Source organism: Dioszegia hungarica, assembly GCF_025882075.1.
Source record: "Dioszegia hungarica strain PDD-24b-2 chromosome Unknown MKK02contig_8, whole genome shotgun sequence".
NCBI lineage: Eukaryota > Fungi > Basidiomycota > Tremellomycetes > Tremellales > Bulleribasidiaceae > Dioszegia > Dioszegia hungarica.
Window position 1 is genome coordinate 5,009,779 of NW_026515770.1, and position 22,032 is coordinate 5,031,810.

The 22,032-nt window shown below is 58.4% G+C and overlaps 8 protein-coding genes across 8 annotated transcripts; 4 read left to right on the top strand and 4 right to left on the bottom strand.

The window, feature by feature from the left end:
- Nucleotides 1-335: 335 nt before the first annotated feature.
- On the bottom strand, nt 336-1,223 carry MKK02DRAFT_45675 (vitamin-D-receptor interacting mediator subunit 4-domain-containing protein; the record flags this gene model as incomplete). Its single annotated transcript, XM_053093547.1, has 3 exons — nt 336-475; nt 555-755; nt 821-1,223. 3 exons carry the CDS (start codon nt 1,221-1,223, stop codon nt 336-338), a joined length of 744 nt encoding a protein of 247 aa, XP_052946745.1.
- A 229-nt stretch (nt 1,224-1,452) lies between these two features.
- MKK02DRAFT_45676 (uncharacterized protein) lies at nt 1,453-2,809 on the top strand (the record flags this gene model as incomplete). The annotated part of the gene is made up of 2 exons (XM_053093548.1): nt 1,453-2,163; nt 2,249-2,809. The coding sequence occupies 2 exons, from the start codon at nt 1,453-1,455 to the stop codon at nt 2,807-2,809; spliced, it is 1,272 nt and encodes a 423-aa protein (XP_052946746.1).
- Nucleotides 2,810-3,373: 564 nt separating this feature from the next.
- Nucleotides 3,374-4,326, bottom strand: MKK02DRAFT_45677 (ribosomal protein L35A; the record flags this gene model as incomplete). The annotated part of the gene is made up of 4 exons (XM_053093549.1): nt 3,374-3,397; nt 3,648-3,806; nt 4,140-4,263; nt 4,313-4,326. 4 exons carry the CDS (start codon nt 4,324-4,326, stop codon nt 3,374-3,376), a joined length of 321 nt encoding a protein of 106 aa, XP_052946747.1.
- Nucleotides 4,327-4,967: 641 nt separating this feature from the next.
- MKK02DRAFT_37340 (uncharacterized protein) lies at nt 4,968-6,682 on the top strand (the record flags this gene model as incomplete). Its single annotated transcript, XM_053089628.1, has 6 exons — nt 4,968-5,155; nt 5,201-5,447; nt 5,492-5,552; nt 5,595-6,031; nt 6,078-6,303; nt 6,348-6,682. 6 exons carry the CDS (start codon nt 4,968-4,970, stop codon nt 6,680-6,682), a joined length of 1,494 nt encoding a protein of 497 aa, XP_052946748.1.
- A 1,382-nt stretch (nt 6,683-8,064) lies between these two features.
- On the bottom strand, nt 8,065-17,458 carry MKK02DRAFT_45680 (uncharacterized protein; the record flags this gene model as incomplete). The annotated part of the gene is made up of 9 exons (XM_053093550.1): nt 8,065-8,084; nt 8,131-8,533; nt 8,576-10,291; nt 10,335-10,716; nt 10,761-11,395; nt 11,428-14,652; nt 14,695-16,194; nt 16,237-17,177; nt 17,221-17,458. The coding sequence occupies 9 exons, from the start codon at nt 17,456-17,458 to the stop codon at nt 8,065-8,067; spliced, it is 9,060 nt and encodes a 3,019-aa protein (XP_052946749.1).
- Nucleotides 17,459-17,660: 202 nt separating this feature from the next.
- Nucleotides 17,661-18,958, top strand: MKK02DRAFT_45681 (uncharacterized protein; the record flags this gene model as incomplete). Its single annotated transcript, XM_053093551.1, has 4 exons — nt 17,661-17,730; nt 17,785-17,910; nt 17,956-18,107; nt 18,161-18,958. The coding sequence occupies 4 exons, from the start codon at nt 17,661-17,663 to the stop codon at nt 18,956-18,958; spliced, it is 1,146 nt and encodes a 381-aa protein (XP_052946750.1).
- A 288-nt stretch (nt 18,959-19,246) lies between these two features.
- MKK02DRAFT_45682 (ubiquitin-conjugating enzyme/RWD-like protein) lies at nt 19,247-20,668 on the top strand (the record flags this gene model as incomplete). Its single annotated transcript, XM_053093552.1, has 13 exons — nt 19,247-19,273; nt 19,332-19,340; nt 19,397-19,469; nt 19,526-19,539; nt 19,594-19,630; nt 19,683-19,721; nt 19,782-19,866; nt 19,915-19,926; nt 19,979-20,044; nt 20,093-20,186; nt 20,235-20,249; nt 20,306-20,368; nt 20,426-20,668. 13 exons carry the CDS (start codon nt 19,247-19,249, stop codon nt 20,666-20,668), a joined length of 777 nt encoding a protein of 258 aa, XP_052946751.1.
- An 86-nt stretch (nt 20,669-20,754) lies between these two features.
- MKK02DRAFT_45683 (uncharacterized protein) lies at nt 20,755-21,903 on the bottom strand (the record flags this gene model as incomplete). The annotated part of the gene is made up of 4 exons (XM_053093553.1): nt 20,755-20,889; nt 20,938-21,191; nt 21,273-21,385; nt 21,479-21,903. 4 exons carry the CDS (start codon nt 21,901-21,903, stop codon nt 20,755-20,757), a joined length of 927 nt encoding a protein of 308 aa, XP_052946752.1.
- Nucleotides 21,904-22,032: the final 129 nt, after the last annotated feature.

The window sequence follows — 22,032 nt, forward strand, 5'->3', positions numbered from 1 at the left end:
TGACTTGTGTATGGTATGAAATCGCCATAGACTCTCCCTTACACTCCTCCTTATCATCACACGCCGTCCCGCCAAAATGACGTCTGATTATGCGCCTCATTCCTCACCTCGCTTACGGTATCTTACTGAGATAGGCCCGGCCTCTGCTGATGTGACGCCGTATAAGGATGAGTGGCCCGCTGGCTTTCCCCGGTGATCGAGGCAAGGATGACGGACGTACCTCTCTCCAGGACAGGCAGATGTGGAGGAGGGCGGTAGCACCGAGCGACCGATCTGGAAGGACGAACGAAGCGGTCCAATGAGGAGTATCGCTGCACTTGCGCCGCGCTAAGCGCTCAGTCGTCCTCTTCCGAGTCCGAGTTGAGTTCGAGCTGGAAGACGGCATTGGGGTCATACCGCCGAGTATCCTCCTCGTGGACCGCCTGATGTTGAGGTTGAACGGGATCAACGTCCATCTTGCTCGCGTCGACGATTTCTGGCATATCAGCGCAGTCCTTCTTGGCTGACCGGACAAGAGCAGCAGGTTAGGAAGAAAGGGAAACGGGAGGACGTACCATCCCCAATCTTCCCAAGATCCCCAACCCCACTCATACTCCCTCCCATCATGAACAACAACCCCGCGCGCATCGCACCCTCCGTTGGCCAGGGCATATACTGCGCTTGGTCCTGCGGGGCTAAGAGAGCAGAGATAGGCGCAGAGGAGTGAGAGGCGAGGTTCTGGGCGGTAGCTAGCAGAGTCGAGGAGGAGAGGGGTTCTGACGAGTCAGCTGAGACTATCCATCGCCCAGCCACTCCCATCTTGTCAAAGAGATAGACATACCATTCTCTGACCGTTCAATACTCTCCCTGACCTTCCTCCCCTCCCTCACCATTCCCTCCAGCTCCCCCACCCCACCTTCCAAAGCCCTCAATGCTCCCCTTACTTCCCCCTCCAACCCCTTCGCCTCTTCCTTGAGCGCCATCAGACGCGCATAGGCCTCTTGGTGCGCGTACGCCTCGTCCACTAGCCCTTCGAGATCATACGTCGAGTGAAGAAGACTAGAGTAGAGCGTCTGGATCGTTTCGCTGGATGCAGAGGAAGAGGGGGGAGGGGAGGCGAGAAGGGTGAAGAGGGTGGAGAGGAGGTGCGTTTGGGTGGTCAGGTTCGACAGGAGCTGAGTTCGGAGTGGCGCGTCTGAGTTGCCTGGAGCTGGTACGCCTTCGTTGATGGGTGCATGCGCCATGTTGGAGATTGCAGTGGATGCTGTGTGCGAAGGACGTAAGGCAAGTGCAGAGCAGTTGGCCAAGCTGTGGTCATTTTGGCTGGTGTGCCTTAAATTACGGCATCCAACTGGATCGAAGAATTCTCAACGACCAACTTCTGCTCCCATTCACCCTAACCCTCCTTCTTGATCATCGATCAGCAACACCATCGCCTCACCTCCTTCTTAGTCCTAGCGCATCGTTTACAAGATGTCGCTCTCCTCCTCCACCCTGAACCTAAAGTTCATGCAGCGCGCAGCGGCCCGAAACGCCCAGACCGCCGCCGCATCAAGTGGATCCACATCGACCCCTTCTCGCCCTTCCGCCTCTGCCCCTTCTGGACCATACACCCCCGGCTCCCAGTCTACTCCGTCTCAAGCAACCCAATCTACTCAATCTACACAATACACCCAGACGGCCCCTCCATCGCAATTCCAGTCGACGCAGAATGAGCCGTCCTCGCTCGCCCCTATCGTCGGTATCCAGGTGGAACAAGAAGCGCAGGCGCGCTGGGTCCTCCCCCGTCGTCCAAGGTTTATTGGGAACTCGCGCTCTGACTATCTTGCGAGCCGGGATGATATGGAGGATCTGAGTCTAGGCAGAGTGGGAGAAGAGGGAGAGGGGAGAGTGAGGTTTGAAAGCTCATATCTCCCCTTTCTGGGCGCAGGGGAGGCGGAAGCGGAGGCGGGGCCGAGTAGGACAGGGAGGACAATGACGGGTGGAGGTGGGAGAATGGCCTTCGGAGGGTTCGGGGAGGCTGCGAAGGAAGACGAAGAGGAGGACGTGAAGGATGGTGAGGCGGATGAGGGTGGAGATAAGAGGCGGGGAGGGCGCAGAGAGGAGGAGTCTGCGCGAGGTTCAAAACAGGCTGGGAAGCAAAGAGAGGGGGACGATGCGTCCAGACCGGCTCATATACCAAAAGTGAGCCAGCCTTCTTGTCCCATGATCATCCAGCAGAATCCCAGATCTTTCATCTCAGCCCGCTCAGCTGTTGACACCATCTTAGCGGAATCCAAAACCCCAACAGCCTCCTCGGGACGCACCTCACACCACCGCAGCAGGGTTCGTCCGGCCCGCAAACTACACTCCCGACCTCCCCGCTCGCCCTTCCTCCTCCTCCTCATCACGACCAGGTCCACCGCCCGGCTCGGCAGTGATCGACGTCAAGCCCGCTATCCCTTCTGCGTCTGCCTCGGGCGAGAAGAAGCACAAGCGGAAACCATCGACCGCGGCGGAACAGCTACGCGCTACCACCTCGGCATTAGCATCGGCATCAGGTTCAGGATCCGTACCGACCAGTACAGGCGTGAAGTCCGAGAAGAAACGCTCAAAGCCGGCGGCGGTCAAATCGGAACCTGGTACCCCGGTCGGCGGTGCAAAGCGTGCCAAGCTCGATTTGTCGTTGAACTCTGCCTCTACTTCAACATCTGCGACCGCCTCGCCACTTCCATCAGGGGCGGTAGGCGGGACAGATCTCGACGCGAGGGAGAGGGAGATCAAGGCGCAGAAGAAGCGGGAGAAGAAGGAGAGGCGGAAACTCAAGGGAGAGGAGGGAGTTGCGGCTTGAGGCGCTCGCACCAGTCGGCAGGACGACGGATGCCACGGTCGCTCAGGCTTCACCAGAAAGTGGCACTAGGTAGCCATCAACGCATATATATGTAGTTCACAGGCCAGCATCCAACCTAGTACAGGATATGTGATCCGGGAGATTGCTGAATCGTCACACCAGGAGCGTCAAGCCTCTTCACAGCTCGCAGCAAGTCCGTTGTCGCCCTTTTCCCGCCTTCTTGCCCCGTCCTATCCGTCTGCCTGTTTCGCTAGTACAGGCAATCCAGAGGGATTCTGGGATGCCATGTGCTCCTTTCTCTAGGTCACCGTGTGAGGGGCACACTTCCCACCTCGTCTGCCGTGGCGCGCCCATCAGTAAGCAAAACAAGTCAGCTTGGATCCACCGCCCCCTCCCCGCGTCGCCCAACCCTCCCAAACTCTGACAGCACAACTCCCCGATGCAGCCTTTCCCAAGCACCCCCAGATGTGTTCAGAAACTCGATACATCGTAATGATACCAAGTCGCTCTATCGTGACAAGCCCTGAATCCCAACTCCCATTCGAACGCCGCGCGAGCCGTCATTTAAATGGTGGAAGGGTAGAGCATCTGGGGGGGTCAGCATTTCCCTTGATCAGACATTGACAACCAGCGATTCCTTAATCACACCCTCCCCGTTTCTCTCCAGCCGCCCATCCAAATGGGTGGGCTCCACCCTCTTCCCCGTCGTAGACCCAGTCCCGTGTCCTCCTATACACACAAAGCTGCTCCGCCTACTAGCCCAACATCCCTCCCTCCCCTTCCTATCCTATCCAGAAGTCCCTCTGATTCCGATCCCCAATGTGGACGCGCGACTTACGATGCGGCACGAAGCACCGAACACGCGTGCGGGGAGGTTGGAGCTGAACTTTGACTTGACGACACCGTTACCGCCGTGTGGGCGGGAGATACGGCCCCAGATGACCCGAACGCGGGACCCGTTGATCTCGCGCTTTGCCTTGTAGACGTATGCGACACGCTGGCTGTCAGCAAAGAGTTCCGGGAGACGGACAAGATGGATGCAGGGATAATATGGGATGGCAAATGGGTCGGCGTGGTCCCCTTGAATCGGCACTCCTCCAGCCATGCGGCAGCTGCCATCCCCAGAAGGACGGACGTCTGCTATCGCCAGCGATGGCAGCAGGGCCGCCCAGCAACACTAGCCGTCCACCTCCTCTGTTCTTTTTCCTCGACCATCTCTCCTCCATCCTCCGGCAGTTTGTCCTTCTGCTCAGATCCCCATACACCCATCCCAACCCATCCCATCCCGCTGTTCCATCCCTTCCCTTTCCCAATCACAGCGTCAGCTCACCTTTCCAAGGTAAGACCTCGCTGCCTCTGCCGAGTCGACACCCTCAATGGCTACCAACGACTGGTTGGGCCGAGAGTTCCTCTTTCCGCGCTTGTGTCCGAGGATCCGGCCTTTCGAGTAGAGACTGGACGTCAGCTTGCGCGGCGCCGCCATACAGGAAGCTGTGAGCTTACCGTGTCGACCCCATTGTGATTCAAAGTGGATTGGAAGAGTGGTATATGCTAACTAGTCTATGCACTCAGGTTTGCCTCATACAATCCACGCAGAGCCACAGCAAAGGGTCCCGAAATCGGGGAGCGGCGATCGCCGATGCGGCAGACGGCAGCCAAGCAGACCGGGCGATAACATATAATCCCGGCCAAAAGCAGTGTGGCGCTCACTGTCGGCGATATCGCAAAGCCGACTTACTCGCCAGGAATCTCGCGTTCCGTCGGAGAAGACCGATCATGTCTATTTTTGGCCTCCACTCGCGCCGACGTGGTTTTATATTGAGCCCTCTATCGGCCGTAGATGGGTCGAGTGGAGTGACGCGTAAAAAGGCGATGCACTTTAGGTCAAGGGTGGGTGGCGACTGACTGTGTTTGGGGTGAAAGCAACAAGCAGCACAGACACAAGAGTATATCAAGAGCTTTGACTACTTGTACCATCTATCCTTCGTCCACCTTTCCACCTCCTATCTCGCGTCACTTTGACCCGCCCCGTCTCAGATCTCACATTGTCCTTCCACCTCTCACGACTGCCCATAAACACAACCTATCTTCCAGGTACAGCGTCTATCACCAACTTTTACACGACTACGCTTCTCAAAAGCAAACTATTGCGCCCACCATGCCTTCCTCAAGCACCGCCCTCGTCCTCGCTCTCCTCCCCTTTGTGCTCGCGCAGTCATCATCGGCGCCCGCGGGATCCGTGACTGCGTCCGTCACCCAGGCGATCCCAGCGTCGACCGTGTCACTGTCTATCGACCCAAACATCCCCCAAACTCCGTTAACGACCGTGCCCAGCTTCACTATTCCGTACGTCGGCCTTCATCTTCTGCTGAGCTTTTGCTGACCCCACAGTAACCTTTCCGCTCTCACCTCTGGCGCTCCAACAGACGCCACCGTCGCGCTCGACACAACGTACACTGGCGGCTCGTCGCCCACCCGGATCTCTGGCGCACCAGCCCTCCCAGCTGTCACCGCCATCTCTCCCGCCAACTACCCATCTCTGGATGTTCTCCCACCAACAGACTCCGCCCAGGTCAAGGAATGGTTGTCCAAGATCGATTTCAGCAAGGTCCCAAACTACAGCCAGACTGACGGAACCGTGCGTCCACCCCTTGTCGATCTCGGCCCTAGCTGACAATGTAGTGCGGCGGTACCCCAGGAGCTATCACCGATGGCCGGTGTTGGTGGACATGCGGTGGATGCAGTGAGTCTCCGAGTTGCAGTGGAGGGCCAAGCTGACTCTCAGCCCGATCAACCGATATCACTGCTTGCCCCGACAAGAACACCTGGGGACTGTCATACGACGACGGACCCTCCCCCTACACCCCTCTCCTCCTCGACTACCTTGATGCCCAGTCCCTCACCACCACCTTCTTCCTCGTCGGCTCGCGCGTCATCTCGCGCCCGCAGATGGTCCAGTCCGAATACATGGCTGGCCACCAGCTGTCGGTCCACACCTGGTCGCACCCCTACCTTACCAAATTGACCAATGAGCAAATCGTCGCCGAGCTCGGATGGACCAAGAAGGTCATCAAGGACGTTACGGGTGTGACGCCCAACACCTTCCGCCCGCCTTATGGAGACATTGATGACCGTGTTCGGGCTATTGCTGCCCAGATGGGATTGACCCCGATCATTTGGACGTCTATCGTCGCGAACGGTACCCGGACCAACTTTGACACCGTAAGCCTGATCCTCTGCCCTAGTCTCGGACGGAGCTGACGATTAGACCGACTGGAACATCCCAGGTGGAACTGCCAACGGTCAATCCTCCCTGTCCCGCTTCAACCAGATCCTCAACACCTACGTCCCCCAGCTCGATTCTGGGTTCATCGTCCTCGAGCACGACCTGTACCAGCAGTCTGTTGACCTTGCTGTCGGTTACATTCTTCCCCAGGCCCTCAAGGACGCCAAGTACAAGTTGAAGAGCATCATCAGCTGCATGAACCAGCCTCGTAAGCTTTTTTGTCAATATGTAACGACCAAGCTGATCCCTCAGTGTCCGAAGCCTACATTGAGACCTCCTCCAACAACACCGCCACCCGCATCATGTCCGGCTCAGGCGGAAGCACCTTCTTCCAGCCCGCTGTCGGTACCCAGACCTTCTCGTCCGCTTCGGCCTCTTCAGCTGGCTCAGGCGCAGCAAGCAGCGGAAGTGCCGGGTCTAGCGCCGCAGGGGGCAGCTCGAGCGGATCAGCCAATGCTGGGAACGCGGCTGCTGCTTCTTCATCGCGCGCAGCGGGCGAAAGGGTGGCTGGGATGGGGTTCAAGGGCGTATGGGGCGCGATGGCGGCTGTGTTGGCGATCGGAGCGGGAATGACCCTTCTGGCTTAAACCAAAAACCAATTCGATTTTGGCTTAGTGGATGTTGAGAGTAGCAGGAGTGGGAGGGAGAGTACAGTCAAGGAGTGTGGTCGAGGATGTCACGAGATGAGTAATGAGGAATCTACCCATAGGACAATGCAATACATCGCAATAGCTTGCTGTAAGAGTTAGTCTTCCGTGGTGAACCGCCCATGTGCACTTGACTACGCTCGTCCCAAGCCCCGCGTGGTATGGAAGGATCCTCGCCCTCTCTGAGCGCGAGGGGCTTGGAACGAGCGTAGCAATCGACTTCTTCTGGACGACCAAGATCGTCACGGGTGGTCAACACCTCAGTCGCGCCCTCCTAGTATACGGCCCGCTGTTCCCCGAGACGGCAGCGGGTGTTACTGGACTCTGCACCCATAGTCATCTTGATCTTACTACTTGCATGCCGAGTCTAAACCCCTGGCACCCCGCCTCATATCCCGTTATTCCCTGCCACCATCTGCCCGAGCGCTACTCGTATAATCTTCCCCGCTTGTATCGGAGGCGCCGAACGGCGATTGTGGACGGGTCACTAGCCGCCGGCATGAGCAGAGCAGAGGCAGCCTGGCCTAGGAAATGGAGGAGGGCTGCAGAAGAGGGTGAAACGTGGTAGTAGGTTGAAGAGCTTGCGATGAGATGGATCGGAATCGTTCGTGCCTGCCAGTCATGAGCTAACTACCGAGGGCGTAGGAGGGCGTCTCCAAGCTCACCAGTCGCTATACACCCTCGATACAGCCTTACTATGGCTCAAGATGCATGAAACCTCCTCACAGCTCCACCTCCCCTAACGCGTTCTGCACCCCCTCCGCCCGCTCCCTGACCCCCTCAATCCCCTCACCGGCCTTCTCCAGCTGCGCCTCCAATCCCTGTTGCTGCAATGACCGCATATCCCTTGTATATGCCGCGGAGAGTTTTACGCCCGCATCGACGCCTTTTGGGTCCGTCTGGCCGACAGAGGGGCTGAAGTTGGATAGGAGTTGGGAGGCGGATTCTGATTGATTTGGGGGATGAGACGGTTGTTTCTGGCCGAGCAGGACCTGAGATGTGTTGGACGGTAAGGACAGGAGTGTGGAGAGGTCGTTGAGGATGTCGGTCTGGGTAAGAGCGGGTGTGTTCGTTGGCTTGCTGGACATGGTGATGGTATGGGTCGAGATCTTGGTTAAGGTCAAGATTAAGGTGCAAAATGAGGAATGAGGAGCAGGTTCAACTTGGATTTGGTCTTCCTGCCAAGCGAGCATGGAGGCCGTCCAAGCGGAAGGACCCATCCAGGTACGGAGAGAGACTGACCATGCATGAGTGATATATAGCTACAACATTTAGAATGTCTATGTACCGGAACCGTTCATTATAGTCGTATATACACAGTCTTAGTACCAGGCGTGCCAGCCTAATTGATCAGCTCCAGCTCCTATCAATCAGATCTTTACACTCACCAACATAGATCGTTGCCAGATTGTCGATATCCATCGCCTCCTGTACCAGCATATTCACCGTATACTCCACACTGAGCTTATCGCCCAACTTTTGCCGCACGCTCCCCAACACCCTATCCGCCTTTTCCAGGATATTGGCCGATGTGTTAAGCTCAACCTGGACGCCTCGGGCAATCTTGGCGAGCCGTTCGTTCTCCTCCGCCTTTGTCTCCCAAGCATAGAGCGGATCGTGCTTGAAGACCTCGAGAACGGTGAGGATGAGATCGCCATGCGCGCGAAGGACCCGGATGGTATGTTCGCAGCAACGGCGGAACGTGCCCTCAACGCCGGAGATACCCAGTCCGTCCACTGTGTCGTGTGTGAGGCGGAAAGGCACCTTTTCGGGGATAGCAAGCGCCATTCCCTGAATATCAGCTCAGCCCTAGAGTGCAAGAAATGATCTTACCGCCTCGAAAATAACCCCAAAGTCAATCTGGATCGACTCGCCAGTCTTCAGATCGATCATGATGTTGGAAAGATGCCGATCCCCAATTCCCAGCACCCACCCGACCATTGACGTGACCGCCAGCGATCTCGAGTAGTTGAGGCGCATAGCAAACCACCCCATCGGATCCTTGTGCTTCTCCGTAAAGAAGTGGCGCATGACCGGAGGGAAGAGGGGCAGGTACTTTTCGTATACCGCCCGCAGCTTGACGGGATCCCCAAGTTTCTTCTCCTGCACAGCCACCAGCGCCGCCCGGAAGTGTGAGGACGAGACATCTCCTTCCCCACGGTACCGGTCGTGCGCCGGTTTGAGGTAATCGCCGATACTTTGTCCGGCGACAAATTCGAGGATACCCGACTTGTGCGCAAGAGGGATAACGACGTAGGTCCGGAAACGGAGGTTGCGAGTTTTGGTCTGACGGTCGTCGGCCAGGATCTTGTTGGCGATCCCAAATACCTGACCCAGCACAGCATCCTGCCGGGTCTCGTCATCTCCCTTGAACAGCTCGTGGTATATCCCGCCCGCACTGTCATCCACCCTCATCTTCTTTGGCCTGTGCAGGCCCCCGAGGACGACGTAGCTGCTCCCGTATTGGTGGATCGTGGGAACCGTAGAGTAGTCGAGATCCGCCCGGAGTGGCGGGATCCGCGTGGCGATTGGGATATGGAGGTTGCTCATCTTGCGGATGGGCTCGCTGGATGAGATATTGACCGAAGGAGGCGACCTGCCTTTGTGATCCTGGGGCGCGGGGTCCAGGCACCAGGGCGTGGCGACTTTGGTGAAGTAGATCATGTCCCGCGTGGCCAGCTGGGTGAAATCGCTGACATTATTTGACTTGTTGAGGGTGAGGATATCGTACGCCGCCTCCGCCCGTCCACCCGCGACGGCAGGGCCACTCTTTTTGCCCCTTGACACCTTCCACCCCTCCGCAAGCGGGATGATCTGATAGAGGATGTGAAAGGGGTGGTCTCTGCTGACGCGAGCAAGAGCGTTGTTGAGTTGGTCGTTAAATGTGTTGCGAACGATGGGCGCGAAGAGCCGAGCGGCCAGCTGGGGACCAGCAGGGACGAGCTTGATCGACGGGATATGCTCGAGGTGTGATTCAAAGTGTTTGGCGATTCCGTCCGCCCGCTCGGCTGCGCGCTCGTCCTCGGCAGTGCTTGGGTCACTGTGGGCCAGCCAGATGGAGCACATCTTCATGAGCGAGTCGTCGAAGCCGTCCGACGTTTTCAGCGCGGCCGCAAACATCCGCAGGGAGTGCTTTGTGAGGGTATCGATCTTGTCCTCATAGTCTCTGATGGACTTCATGTCGTTCTCCAGATTGAACTGCAGGGCCTTTTTGGAATGTTCGCGAGCGGTATCGACCCGGGACGACTGATCTGCCTGTCCGCCGGTACTCTTTCGCTTGCCCGAGGGGACGACTGGTGGGGCGCGTTCCTCAGCCTCGAGCTCGGCCAGCTCGACCATCCGCCGATCTCGATATGTCCGTAGGGCGATGAGTTCTGGGGCCGACCGCTGCGCCGCCTGCTGCTCGGCGGCAAAGTTGGCGTAGTCATTGGCGAGATTGGCGAGCTCCGCCTCGGACGTCTTGTGCGCTCTGAGAAGCTTGAGCGCTTCGGCGAATGTCTCGTCGGTCTCCTTGACCGCACGGAGCTTTGACCGGTACGACCAATGTGCCTGTTGATCAGTACAAGCTTCTCATCTGAGAGGCCAGACTCACAATTCTCCCAGTCAAGATGCCACACCGCCCTCCAGTCGCCTTGACACCGATGTCCAGCCCGGCTCGTAGCTCCTCCGCCAGCTGTAGCGCCAGACCATGCTCGTGCTGCGCCCATAGCACCTCCCCATACTCGTCCGCCGTCGCGTTCGACATGGTCGCTCCTTCGATTTGCTGGGCAGCCGTGATGGCATTGATGGAAGCTTGAATATTGCCCGAGATGCGTGAGTATGCGCTGAAGCCGAGGTGCGCCTTGATTTGCAGATCTCGAATGCCCTCGTGAAGCGGGCTCGTCATATCGCCGATGAGGTCTCGACGCTCGCGTGATTGAGCAGCAGAGAGGATGGACATTCGTGTAGCGTGTAGCCGCTCTGCGAGTACGTACCTGGACTGTCAGCTGCGGACAGAGCGTTGATATTGAGGACTAACCGAGCAGAGGATCCCGTCTCGCTGAACTGCTTCAACGCCCCACTTCTGTAGTCTCCCTCTCCTAGCGCTCGCTGGACAGTCGGTCCAAGCCAGAGCGAGACCTCCCTCAGCGACAAGAGGCTGTCCACTGCCTGCTGTATCTCCGTCATCCGCTCTGATCCCATATCCTTCAGACGGAGCATCTCGCTCTTCATCGCCGAATCGACCGCCATCCGCACACTCTCCTGGTCCCGGCTTCGGTGGAGCGACCGGAGCGTCGAGTAGAACGCGCCCGCGGAGCTCATCTGCTTGGACGGAGGGATCGGCAGATCCCAATCGCCTGTCCGCCATGCAATCTCAAACAAGAGATCATTAGCTGTGGCCGCCTGATCGATCTGGCCGCGGACCGACTGTGTGATGGACAATGCGGTCCGGTGTAGGCCGACAGAGTGGAGGTCGCGCGCTGAGGCTAAGAGATGGGACGAAGGGGCGGAGCCGAGGCTGGACGATTCGAGATCTGCGCCGTGTAGGCCGAAAGCACGCAGATGCTCGCCTTCATGGTTGAGCCGCATTCGCAGCGAGTCCCGCACGTTGTTGATTTTGACCCCATAGAAACCGTCCGGGTCGTTGACGTTGCTGTACACTTCCAGCATGACCTAAGATCAGCCATGACGAGTTGCAGGCTCACCTTTTGAAGTCGAGGATCAGAGAGTTCCAGCTTTGACATCGGTACATCAAGCTTTCCCACCTCAAGGAACAGAAGGGCGGTAGCAAACGACCCAACCTTGACACCGGCTTCTGCGAGAAGGAGGTAGTCGAGGTTGAGCCATAGATTGTATCCGAGTGGATCGGGACGATATGGTGGACGATATGATCGGAGGTGAAGGACTGTCTCGAGGATCGCCTGCAAGACCCCGTCAGCTGCGGCCGGATTCCTAAGCGCGGCGTGAATGACGGCTTCGAGTGGAGCTTGGCGCTTGGAGACAGCTGCCTGTATTTTCTCCCTTTCATTGTCCTGCTCCTTTCCCTTCTGACCTTGTGAAGCCTTACGCTCTAAAATCGGTAAGATGGCCAAGTAAGCCTGTACGAGGAGAGGCAGCACTGGACCTAGATCGGCGGTCGGGGATAGGACGAATGGACGGAGTCGGGCATAGAAGGCAAGGTCCCGTGCGGTGATGTCGCACAGCCGTATGCAAAGCTCGCGGAGCCATACAGCAGGCTGATCGACCGAGTTGAGCTCGGCGTCCTGGAGGCTCCCGATGGTATACGTAGCTGACACTTCGAGCTCGTCCGGAAGTGTAGAGCGCAGCAGCTCAAGCTCCCGGACGATGGGCCGAGGTAGCTGCGAGCGCTGGAGGAGGCCACCCATCTTTGGCGACAACTGCCGTAAGACGAGGTAGGCCATGCTCCTGGACGCCCCATCCTCCTTATCCACCACGCGCATGAGGTGAAGCACCATCAGCGCTCTGACGAGCGAGGTTGGGTCCTTCGCCAGCTTGACCGAGAGATCGGTGACCACCTTGAGATCCTCTCCGGTCAGGCCATGCTCCGCCGCCTCCACTTCCCCGTCTACCGCCGCCAGCGCATCGACAAAGGCCTGCACGCCGTCGGCCGTCAGACTGCTCTCTGAGAGGGCGGATCTGAGGTGCCAGAACGACTCGCCCGCAAAGACCCGCTTATTCTCATCCAGGTTCCCGACTGCGATCATTTCGGACACCCTTTGACAGATGATCATCGAGTCGCTCGAGACGCCTGCGGCCGCTAGATCCGCTACCTCGGTGAAAGCGGGGTCGGGGAGGGTGCCTAGATGGCGCCGCATCTCTTCCGGCCAGAGTAGGGCCGCCTTGTCCATACACCCCGAAATGACCGCTGACTCCCGCCAGCCCGAGCTCTCCCTTTCCACCCACGCATTCATTTCTGCCCCAAACTCCTCGTGGGCGCGTCTCCGAACCCGCCCCAGCCGAGCGACAGCGTCCGCTAAGCGAGACAAATCCTTGTTGTTGTCCGAGCGGGGGATCTGCGAGAAGCCCCACTCGACGAGCCGTAGGGCATCAAGACAAATGTCCCGCCTGTCGAGCAGCGAGACCATCTCGAGGATGAATAGCTGCAGGATCCGGCCATCGGCGAATGCTTCCGGATACAGCGCAATGACGAGTACGAGCTGATCGAGGAGGCATGCCTGGTCGACGATGCGGTGCATCTTATCGATCCGTGCAAAGAGGTGGAGTAGGATGTTGAAGCACGCTTCTGTCCGTTCCAGAGGAGCTTGGACGTGATCCAGGTAGACGAGGCCGCGGATGATATTGGTGGCAGTGTAAGCCTTCTCGACGGTGAGATCGAGCGGCACGTCGACGTGGTCCGGTGCGAGCCGCAGTAGATCTGCGTCCGCCCCTTTGGTCTTCCGCAATACCGCCTCCAGGCCCAGCATATTCTCACCGGGATTGAGCATCCCGACCAAGCACGCCGCAATAGAAACGCATGCCTTGGCCAGCTGATCCTTCTTCAGCAGATTGCCAGAAGGCACGCTCGACATGGCATCCGCGAGACCCGCCTTGATCTCCTTGTCACTCTGCGCGGGATTGGGATCGATAACGCCAAGGAGGACGAGAGCCGCCGTGGGATAGAGGTGACGAAGGGCGTGTTCCGATTCTGGCTGCCCCGCGTCCTGGCATAACGCCCCAAATTGCCCCAGGTGTCGATTGCCCAGTAGAAAGGGAGCGAGCATGGGGAGGTCCGACGCGGCGCGTTCCTTCTTGTCGGCGTAGCCGCAAAGGGCAGGCGGGATATCGCGCATCTTGATGCCGGCCCGAAGAAGCGGTGGACCGAAGGCGCCGGCGTACTCGGCCCATAAGGCCCCGAGGGAGTCAAGACCGAGCCGAGCGGCGAGGGTCTCCAGACCCCGCTGGAGATGCATATTGTACACGTCGGTGGCGCAGGGAATCTCATACAGGTGGTACAAGGTGATGGGACGAGTTGGGCCGCTGATGATGCAGCAGTTCAGCTTCCATAGGATATCGGTGAGGAAGAGGTTCCATGCCTGCGTCCGTGCGGGTTGCGCCTGCATGACCTCGATATACAGGGATTGGTGGTCTGATAGGGTGATTTCAGGTAGGAGGAGTACGGCAGCGCACGAGGTAGCCGCGCGGACCCGAATCCGCAGATCCGGGTCGAGCATGGTATAATACCGGATGAAGTTGGGCGGGGCGGGTACGGGATCGTCCTGATCAAGGTATAATTTCCAGAGGGAGAAAATGGGATCATAGTCGAGGTAGTCGTCGAGGAAGAGGATGAGATGAAGGCGAACGCGCCATGACTTGATCTCGCCGTAGGTGGCCTTCTTGACGATGCCCTGCGCGATCGTCATGACCCGCTCCGCCATCTCCGACTCTGCCAGCTCGGCCTGATTCCAGAGCGACGCCGAGCAGCGAAAGAAGGCAAGAGTGACGATGTAGAGCTCATCATCGCGCGAGTATCCGTAGGATGAGAGCGACTCCTCCAGCATCCCGATGATGAGGTCGACCGCGTTGATTGTGAGCCGGAGTTGCTGATTCCGGACCGCCTCGCAGATGACCCGACCGAGCTGCAGCATCCGCATGCCCTCCGTTGAGAGGAGGGCGTTGATGAGGTTTGTGTCTTTTGGGCAGGTGAGAGAGGGGGATAGGTACTTGGCGCCGGTCAAGCGGAAGGTTATGACGGTGCGGAGGAGGAGGATGGCGGTCCGCTGCCCATCAAGGGCTTCTTTCGACACCGGCATCGCGTCCGTCTCGGCGACACGAATTTCGCCAAAGTCGTCGTCATCGTGATTGACGTGCTGGGTGGCTGCGAGAGTCCCGGGCGCGGCGGCTGTAGGGGAGGAGTGACTGTCTGATAGCTGACGGGCGACAAGGAGAAGCTCTTTTAGAGCATCACCGACCTGCCATCAGCGCGATTCGACTCTGGGTAGAGATCTGCTCACCTCGGGCAGCCTCCATGCCGCAACGAGGAATGCTTCCCTCTTCCCGCCCTCTCCGCCGTCATCTAGCACATCTCTACCTGGCGGCAGCAGCTCCGACCTGATCCCGGACGTCTGTGCCCCTTCCACCGCCAGCGTTATCGGCCAGACCTCCGGTTCTGGCATCCCCACTGGCAGGATTGGCTCGAATGCCTGCCAGAGGAGAAGCTGGGTGGCAATCTGCCCCGAGCTAGCCAGCTCCGAGCGGAAGCAGAGCAAGAGCTCTCGGATCGCTACCAAGCAGTCCGCGTCCGTGTCGATTCCGCTCGCTCGAAGCGTATTCTGGTACAGAATGGCGAGAACAGCTAGGTCGAGCGATTTCCGGACCCGCTCTGGTGACTTTGCCGCTTGTGTAGTGGTTTGAGAGAGCCAGTCGAGCTGATCCCGCCGGATCTGGGCTTTGAGCTGGTCCGAAATTGACCGCTGACGGCCTGCGAGGAAGGTCTGCTCATTGGGCGTTTCATTCTGAGCAGTCACGCTCGACAGCGTGGGCTGGGTGGTAGGTGGTGAAGCAGTGGATGGAGGTGCTGGGCGGGGCTTGTCGAGTTGGGGGTACTTGCCGTACAGGACGTATCGGCGGATTGGTCTAGTTTGTTGCTCTTGTAGGACCCGCTCGACGATCGGGCATTCCGGTAGGTGAGCCGTATTGGCCGGGTCCGAGCTGCCATCCGTAGATGAGACCAGCGATCCAGCGGTACATAGTAGCCGCAGTACGTCCGCCGCGGATCTCGCGTCCATCCTGGAGCGTCCTCGAGGACCGTCGACGAGATCGTGCCTGCCGAGCCAGGCAATGACCTTGTCCTCGAGGCCCTGCGAGTAGAGCCGGACATCCGACTGAGCGAGCTCGAGGATAGAGGAAAGGAAGTGGCAGACCGAGTCGTAGGGATGTGGGGGACCCTGGACGTCGATCTGCCGAAGGAGGTGGCCGATATCCCGGGTGGTCACGTCCGAGCCGATGACACCGGCATGGAGAATGGTCGAGGCGCATAGACTGGCCCCACGGGATACACCCGGTGTAGCGGTCTTCCTGGTGGCTGATGCCCAAACCTTCGGGGCATCGGAACCGAGACCGAAGGCGGATTGGACGAACGCTAGGCAGATGAACGACCAAGATTGGAGATTCTCGTCATCTGCCTCGATACCCTCTAGGACGGTCGCGCGGATGAGCGCCTGCTCAGGGGCGCGAATATGGGAGTGGTGATCGCAGAGGATGAAGGAGAGGATTTGCAGATTGAGTAGCCGACTGGCTGTCAGGCCGAGGCGAACGCCGGTAAGGAGGGTGTCGAGGGGATCTTCGACTTTTCGCCGTTTTGCACTTCGGCCGGTGCTGGGTCCCGAGGTGGACGTGGATAGCGGCTCGGCTTTGACGGAGATGGAGTTGGAGTAGAGATAGGCAATGACCTCTGCGTAGAGTTGTTGAACGGTCCAACCGAATGCCATCTCATGGGTGAAGTCGAAGCCGGGCTGGAATCAGCAAGGTCCATGCAAGAGTTGAGGAGGACTCACCTCGATTGGGCCAAGTCTGAATGGCTTCCCCTCCTTCTCTCCCGACTGCACGATTCGCAGAGAGTGCAAATCGAGCGGTTCGATACCCCATCGCAACGCCGACTCCTTTCCTATCGCCTCCGACAGCCGAGACAGGCTCTCCTGTACCGCCTCCCTCAATCGCTCGTCTACCGACTCGTGACAGAGCCAAGGCAGCAGGAGCCGCAGTGCGATGAGCAGCTGCTCCCGTAGCGCTTTGCTCCTCGTGGACCACAGCGCTACTAGCTTTGGCAGCAGCTTGACTCCTGCTTGTACGAGCTCGTCCCGGCCATTGAGCTCAAGTTCGACGAGTATGATGTTGCAGGACCGGAGGATCGGGAGATGCCCGGCAGTCTCGGCGGGCCGGCCTTCGAGGAAACGGATGACTTTGAGCAGGATGGAGTAGGCGAGGCTTTGGGGAGTTGGCGGTGCCGCGTCCGGGGGCGCTTTCTCTGGTAAGGGAGGAATGAGGGGAGCTCTCGGGCTTGCGAGGAGAATGGGGATGAGGCTGAGTAGCTCCGTCGCTTCTTGGCTGATCGCCGCTGCTTTTGGTCGACTGCCGAGTGACGGGTCGCCCAGCATGTCGTCGTCCATGTCTTGCGTCTCGTCCAGCTCGTCATGTCCCTCGTCCTCCCACTGTTCATCCGCCACTACCGCGTCTCCCAGTGCCGCCGCCCAGCAGATGCTCATCAGCCGCTTCCAGTCCTGCTCCTCCAAATTCTCGAGGTGCGGAGGATAGCTGAGGAGTGTCCGAAGCGCCTTGGCGTAGTCCCGGACGGTCGGAGGGAAGATCTGCGAGCTGCTAACGAGCAGAGCTGTCATGTGGCGGACCATATTAAGGAGAGGGGTTCGAGAGAGGTAGTGTACGCTCCGTTCCGCAAACCAGCGCACGAGCGAGACCGCATCAGCCAGGCGTTTGTCCGCTGCAGCTTCAGCTACGTCCCTTCGCAGACATTAGGCACTCACCCTGCGCGGTAGCACCCCGCTTGAGTACCGCCTTCCTCTCTGTATGCACCGCCGAGAATAGCCCCCTAAAGAGATTCGCCCATCCCTCTCCACCCCGGTTCCCCGCGTGCTCTTGGAACGCGAGCAGGTTCTCCCTGTTCCTAAATATCTCCCGGAGTCTCTCCCCTCCCGACACCCTATCTTTAACCTTGTCCGACTCATATTCCTTCAGTGCGGTCCTGAAGCCGGGAACCGCCATTACTGCGTGTATCAGATATTCATGGTTTGAGATGCTGAAGGAAAGAAGGAAAGAGGATTTGGGCGTTGACTGGACGTTGGACCGGCAAGGTGGAGGGAGTTCCGGCGATGTCCGTCGGCGACGAGGAGAGGTCCGAGGGCGATCTCGAGGGCTATTTTGACGTTCTCAACGTACTCCATCCCACGTAGATCACCCAGCAGCTATGACTCGACCGGCAGAGGAGCAGGAGGATGAGCTCACCAAAATCTGGAGCCTAGTCAGCGAATTAGCAGGTACGAGCCCCTCATTCCTCGCTTTCCGTTGAGCTGCATTTGACGGATTCGCAGAACAGCTCGAGAGCAATCGTCATCTGGTCAACCAGCTCAAGTCTCGGTCGGACAACGTCAAGGGTCAGGCAGCACATGTGGGGACTGGCTTCCCGCTGCGACGCTTCAACCTTGATATATCGGACGGTGAGCTGACCAGGCTGAGGCACCTTGACCCCCAGCTGATGCTAGCAGAGGAGTTCTCGTCCGAGCTCGAAGCGTTCTCCTCGCATCTGGTCCTCGAGAACCAGCAGCTACAGCATGAGAATAAGCAACTCAATACGCTCCTGAAGGAGTATGAGCAAACTCTCGAGTCTGTCATGGGCAAGTTCAGAGGTGTTGCGGTACGTGCCAGCTGAGGAACCTTGGTCGAAGGCCTGTGAGCTGATCCTCTCAGCATGCGAGCCAGCAACATGACCTATCGCTGCACTCATACTACACTTCCCTCCTCCAGACACTTCAAACCGCCCACTCCTCGGCTCATCTTCACGACAACACCTCGCTTTCCCTCCTGCTCCACCGCCTATCCACGCTTCTCCGCTCGGCCCTGCGCGCTCTCAGCGGCGAAGATGCCGAGTTCGACCTCGAAGCCCACCTGCCTGGTCTTCTCGCGTCTACCAAGGGCGACGTTGCTGCCGCTGCCTCCGCCGCCTCTTCCCCCATCTCCCCATCCCGACCTTCATCCTTCGCCCCCAAATCGATTCGTCGAGCACCGCCTCGACCGCCCGCCTTCCACGGCAGCCAGCCGGGCGCAAGCGGAGGATACACGGGCACGAACGGGCAAGGAGACTGGGCGCTGGAACGGGAGATGGAGATTATGCGCCTCGAGGATGAGAATGCGTCATTACGGGAGATGCTTCGAATAGCACAGGAAAGCACCGAGGAGGCGGAGGTCGAGCATGCCGAGGAGATCAAGGCGGACGAGAAGGATGAGAAGGACACGGCGGCCAGTCCAGTCGTGGAGCCAAAACGAAAGAACTCGTTGACGATCGAAGAGTTGCAGCTGGGGGCGGAGAAGGAGGATGAGGCTAAGAGTCACCAGCTCAAGGTGGTGTCGATGAAGGACTTTGAGGAGGTCGTGATGGTGGAGGATGAGGCGCTGGATAAGGGCAAGGGCAAGGCGAAGGCGGAGGAGGGAGGGAGGGGCGGCTCGGCGCTGGGCTTGACGGCGGAACCACAGGCTTCGGGGAGATGAGCACCTATGACTTAGGAGCGCTGGGACTCGTTGTAGCATACCTGTACATCTAAGCATGACCTTCACGTCCATCTAGCTCTTGCTATCACATCTTGCTCTCCAGCCCTGGTAGGCATACGGTACCGCCACATCGGGCATCGGCGAGGACCGAGCGTTTCATTGTCGCCGCCAACTCCGTGATTCCTTTCACTGTTTACATTCAACCTCTCCGTTCGAGTGTTCTATACAGACAGGCCCTGGCCAGTCCCAGCGATCGCACTCGGCCTTACTGTAGAGAGATTCAGCAAGATGGCGAGCAAAGTAGCCGAGAAACGGGTAAGTACAGCTCTGCGAAGCCTCAGCTTTCCCCAGGTACTCGAGCTGACGAGCATAGCTTCAGAAGGTATTTCGCTCTACACCTAGCTCGCGACCCTGGAGCTCTTACTGACAGCACTCTAGGAGTATCTGAACATGCAGCGCTCTCCGCCGCCGTTCATCTGGGCCAGCCCAGAGGAGAAGAACATCTTAGATTGTGAGCTGATGTGTGTGCCTGCGGTTTGTGCGTGGCCTGAAGCTGACACGACGCAGGGCACTTCATCATTGTAAGCTACATGAGGCCTCGCTTGCCAAGCTTGCCGTCAGCTGACGATGTACAGCGCGGACCGCCAGATACGCCATACGCTGGAGGCGAGTGTTGGTGTGGCTAATGCATTTGTCCTACTGAGTATTGTGGCTAATGCATTAGGCGAGTATCACGGCTTGATCATGTTCCCGAGCGAATACCGTGAGCTCGTCCCCAATCCCGAACCACATGGCGAAGCAGGACTCAGAGCTGACTCATCAGCCTTCAAGCCACCAGATGTCAAGATGTTCACCCCGAGCGGCCGATTCGAAGTTGGCCACAAGATCTGTATGAGCATGACTTCCTAGTAAGCTATCTCTATCGACTCGCAGTGGGCGATAAGCTGACCGTGCAGCCATCCCAGCACGTCCGTTACGTCCTCATCACGTTTCGCATTGTGCTAGGTAGCTGATTTGCAGATGGAATGCTGCCTGGTCGGTAGCTACCATCCTGACCGGTCTTCTGTCCTTCATGCTGGGTGACGAGTGAGCTTCCCAAGTCGACCAATCGGCCGCTCGAGCTGACTGTCGCAGTATCACAGCTGGAGCAGTGAAGACTACAGACGACCAGAAGAAAGCCTTTGCGGTAGCTTCTCACGCTTTTAATCTAAAGAGCAAGAAATTCAGAGTCAGTTACAACCCACCCACTACTGGCTGGAGCAAGCTGACCTAGCAGGATATCTTCCCCAAGGTCCGTTCGTCGAAGCCGCATATAGGGCTTCTGGATTCTGAGCTGACCCGACACAGTACGCAACCCCCTCCATGACCGACCTCCCGGATATGGGCGTCCAGCCCAGCTCCTCCGATCCTGTAAGCCATTCCGTGCCTTTACCAGAACTGGGCTGATTCTCCCTTGAGCAAATAAAGCCATCTGGCGAATCCTCTCCTCTTCCACCCACCGGCGCAGCGAACACGATCAGAACAGAAGGCGAGGATGGCGAGAGAGATACGAGTACGGCGAAGGCAGCAGGAGAAGCAGGACCTGGAGCGGCGGTACAGGTACAGGTCACAAAGAGGGATAAGGGGAGATGGTGGATGAGCTGGCGGATGGTGGTGGCTGTAGTGATATTGGCTATCGTCGGGCGGGTTTCTACTAGTCTTGGTATTTGATCTTTCCCTCCGTTGACTTCATGTATGCGTGTACTTGTACACTGAGCAGGTTGGCAGATGACGGTGCATCCAGCGCAGAAAACTGACTATACCCGCCGACCAATATCTACACCATACCTCCCCCTCTCTCGCTCAATCTCCTCCTTACTCCTGATTCCCAGCCCCTTATCTTCTCTCCTTCCCTTCCCGCTCAATCCCGATCCGAACCCTGGTGGATTTGCCTAACCATCAGCTCCTATCCTCCACTTCTCATCGAAAAATGAACTCACCCCGCCGTGCAACATCTGCATCACACATTTCACCACCTCGACGGAATTCCGACTCCCCTCAATCGTCGCCGAGGCATCCCGGATCCCACACGCCGTAAACACCCGATGAAGCGCGGGGGGGACCATGAGCCCGAACCCTGGTGGGCGGGCCCGAAGGAGAACCTTGGTCGCGCCCCATTTGTTGGTCAGGTCGCGGCCTTCGCCCCAGAGCGTGCGGTTTTCGTAGCGCGTCACGTAGTCCATCGAGAGAACGGCTGAGAAGTGAGCTAGGTCGCCGGTGACGGGGACAGGGATCTAAAGATGGGAGCGAGCCACGAGCTGAGAGGCGGACATACCCTTGTGGAAGCCCTGGTCCATCGCTTTGAGGTTGGTCGCTCCGCGTCCATACCCGATCCCGACCAATCCCCTCGTCGGCGATCCGACCACGACCAGAGCCGTGAAACTCGGCCTGACAGCAATCAGCACTTCTCCTTCATATCGGTTACCTGGGCGTCCACTTTCTTTCCCGCTGCAGACCCCGCTGAGCCCGAGCCCGACTCACATTTTCCCCTTCTTCGTCATCTGCGTCACCCGTCCAACTCGTACAGTATACCTCCTCAGTCCCCTGATCTCCGGCCCACTCAACCCCGTAGCAGCCATCAACAGCTTCTCCCTCTCGGCCGCCTCATTCCCGCCCAGTCGCTCCGGCATCTCTTCACTCCTCGGAGCGTTGAAGACGCGATGCGGGTAGTTTATGAAGACATGTTGCGTCCGGTCGGCCGATGTGGATGTGGAGGGGTTGGTATTAGGGTCGAGACGCCGCGGGACGGGGTAGTGAGGGAGAACGACGGGTTGGGGTTTGGGGGTCGAGCTGGAAGAGGGGGAAGGGGTAGAAGATGAGGGGTCGGTGGATGCGTTTCGGGTGAGGGGGCGGAGGCTGGGCGTGAGCCTAAGGGCTCGGAGTGAGCGGGATAATGAGGAGGACATGGCGCAGCTGTATCCTGTAGGCGCTGTAGGCGCTGCTGCCGACTGCTAGTGCTTGTTGTAGGAGAAGATAGGCAGATGTTCAAGGTGGCCGAATTTTGGTCGAGTGGACCAAGTCGATGGTGAAGCGGG